Source organism: Capsicum annuum, chromosome 6 (genome assembly GCF_002878395.1).
Source record: "Capsicum annuum cultivar UCD-10X-F1 chromosome 6, UCD10Xv1.1, whole genome shotgun sequence".
NCBI lineage: Eukaryota > Viridiplantae > Streptophyta > Magnoliopsida > Solanales > Solanaceae > Capsicum > Capsicum annuum.
The window spans coordinates 8,712,246-8,713,835 of record NC_061116.1 but is presented as its reverse complement, the minus strand read 5'-3'; the positions used below and the strand labels follow the sequence as shown (position 1 = coordinate 8,713,835).

Sequence of the window (1,590 nt, the reverse complement as noted above, 5' to 3'; positions counted from 1 at the left end):
AAATTAAGGGTGTGGAATATGAATTTATAGAAGAAAATCTACAAAATAAGAGCCCTCTGCTTCTTGAATCCAATCCAATTCATAAGAAAATTCCTGTTTTCTTTCACAATGGGAAGCCCATTTGTGAGTCTATGGTGATTGTTGAATACATTGATGAAGCATTTGAGGGTCCTTCCATCTTGCCTAAAGATCCTTATGACCGAGCTATTGCTCGTTTCTGGGCTAAGTTTCTTGATGATAAGGTATATCTACTTAAGTTCTGTTTCAATTTGTTTATCTTAATTACTATTTGGACAGTCAAAAATATATTCTTAAATCATCCTTTTTGCAAATACTTTTTTAAATATTCTGAATTGTTAACTGAGCATGACTTAACAATTTTTGATATAGTTTCTAAATATTTAAATTTTACTTTTAAAAATTTTGAAGATTCTATGTCCGAATCCACACCAAATACTTGTTTGTTTGACGCTCACATTCTATTAAACCAAACAATCGAAACAAACAGAGTAATACTTTTCCTTTAGGTCTTATTTTTCTTAATTTTTTTTGTCCCTAGAGATTTATATACCAGTAGAAATTATTGAGAATTTCTAGTACTTCCATAATAATATCGGACTAAGACAAGTTTAGATGATGTATTACAATCAGCGAGAAATCATATATTCAGCCACAACTTATTTGGAACGGAGGAATAGTTGTTGTTAATATTTTATATACAATTTAAGTTTCGAATTATGTGCAGTTGCAAGCAATAGCGAAAACATTCTTTTTCAAAGGAGAGGAGCAAGAGAAAGCTAAAGGGGAAGGTTATGAGACATTGAAAGTTCTTGATAATGAGCTCAAGGACAAGAAGTTTTTTGTGGCTGACAAATTTGGATTTGCTGATATTGCTGCTAATTTTGTGGGACTTTGGCTGGGAGTTTTTGAAGAAGCAACTGGAATTGTTTTGGTTACAAGAGAAAAATTTCCAAATTTTTGTGCTTGAAGAGATGAGTATATTAATTGCACCCAAAACAAGGAATATTTACCTCCAAGAGATGAATTGCTTGCCCATTTCCAAGTTCGTTTTCAAGCTGCCGCTGCTGCTTCAAAGTGAACACCCATAGTTAATTTCAAGATTTGTGTGGCAATAAAAATTAAGATGGATTTACGATGTGCTTTTGTGAGTTCAATTGAAATTAATTTTGGACTGAATTAGATGTGTGTAATTAAGCAAAGAAATATTTTAAAAATTATGCTTGTTATGAGATTTTTCTTTATTTCATTAGTTAATATTAGTCTTTGATTTATGTATGAATAATAGTATATAGCCAGCTCAGAAAGTGTCTTTTGTTACTGTTTGGCTGGTTGGTCAGTGATGAAAGCTTCATTTGTGATTCAACCTTGAAAAGCGTGTACGAAGCATTTAACTTGAGATTATTGTGAAGTTTTTTGCTTTCTTCTTCTTCGCCTCTTTGCCATCAGTTCCTCCACCACCAGAAAAATATTGAAAGAAACGGGCGCAAGAGTGAGGGTGAATGGGATCGGAATTTATTGGCGATGAATTATTTGGAAGTTAAGTGAACTCAAATTAATTCTATCGAATTT

General features: G+C 32.3%; 1 protein-coding gene across 1 annotated transcript; it reads left to right on the top strand.

Moving 5' to 3' along the window:
• The first annotated feature begins 6 nt into the window (after nt 1-6).
• On the top strand, nt 7-1,265 carry LOC107875145 (probable glutathione S-transferase). The gene is made up of 2 exons (XM_016721761.2): nt 7-242; nt 746-1,265. The coding sequence occupies exons 1-2, from the start codon at nt 132-134 to the stop codon at nt 986-988; spliced, it is 354 nt and encodes a 117-aa protein (XP_016577247.2). The 5' UTR covers nt 7-131; the 3' UTR covers nt 989-1,265.
• The last annotated feature ends 325 nt before the right edge of the window (nt 1,266-1,590 follow it).

Coding starts and splice junctions, on each gene's coding strand:
- LOC107875145 (XM_016721761.2), top strand. CDS start 132: ATGGTGATTGTTGAATACATTGATGAAGCATTTGAGGGTCCTTCCATC. Junction 243..745: donor CTAAGTTTCTTGATGATAAG/GTATATCTACTT, acceptor AATTATGTGCAG/TTGCAAGCAATAGCGAAAAC.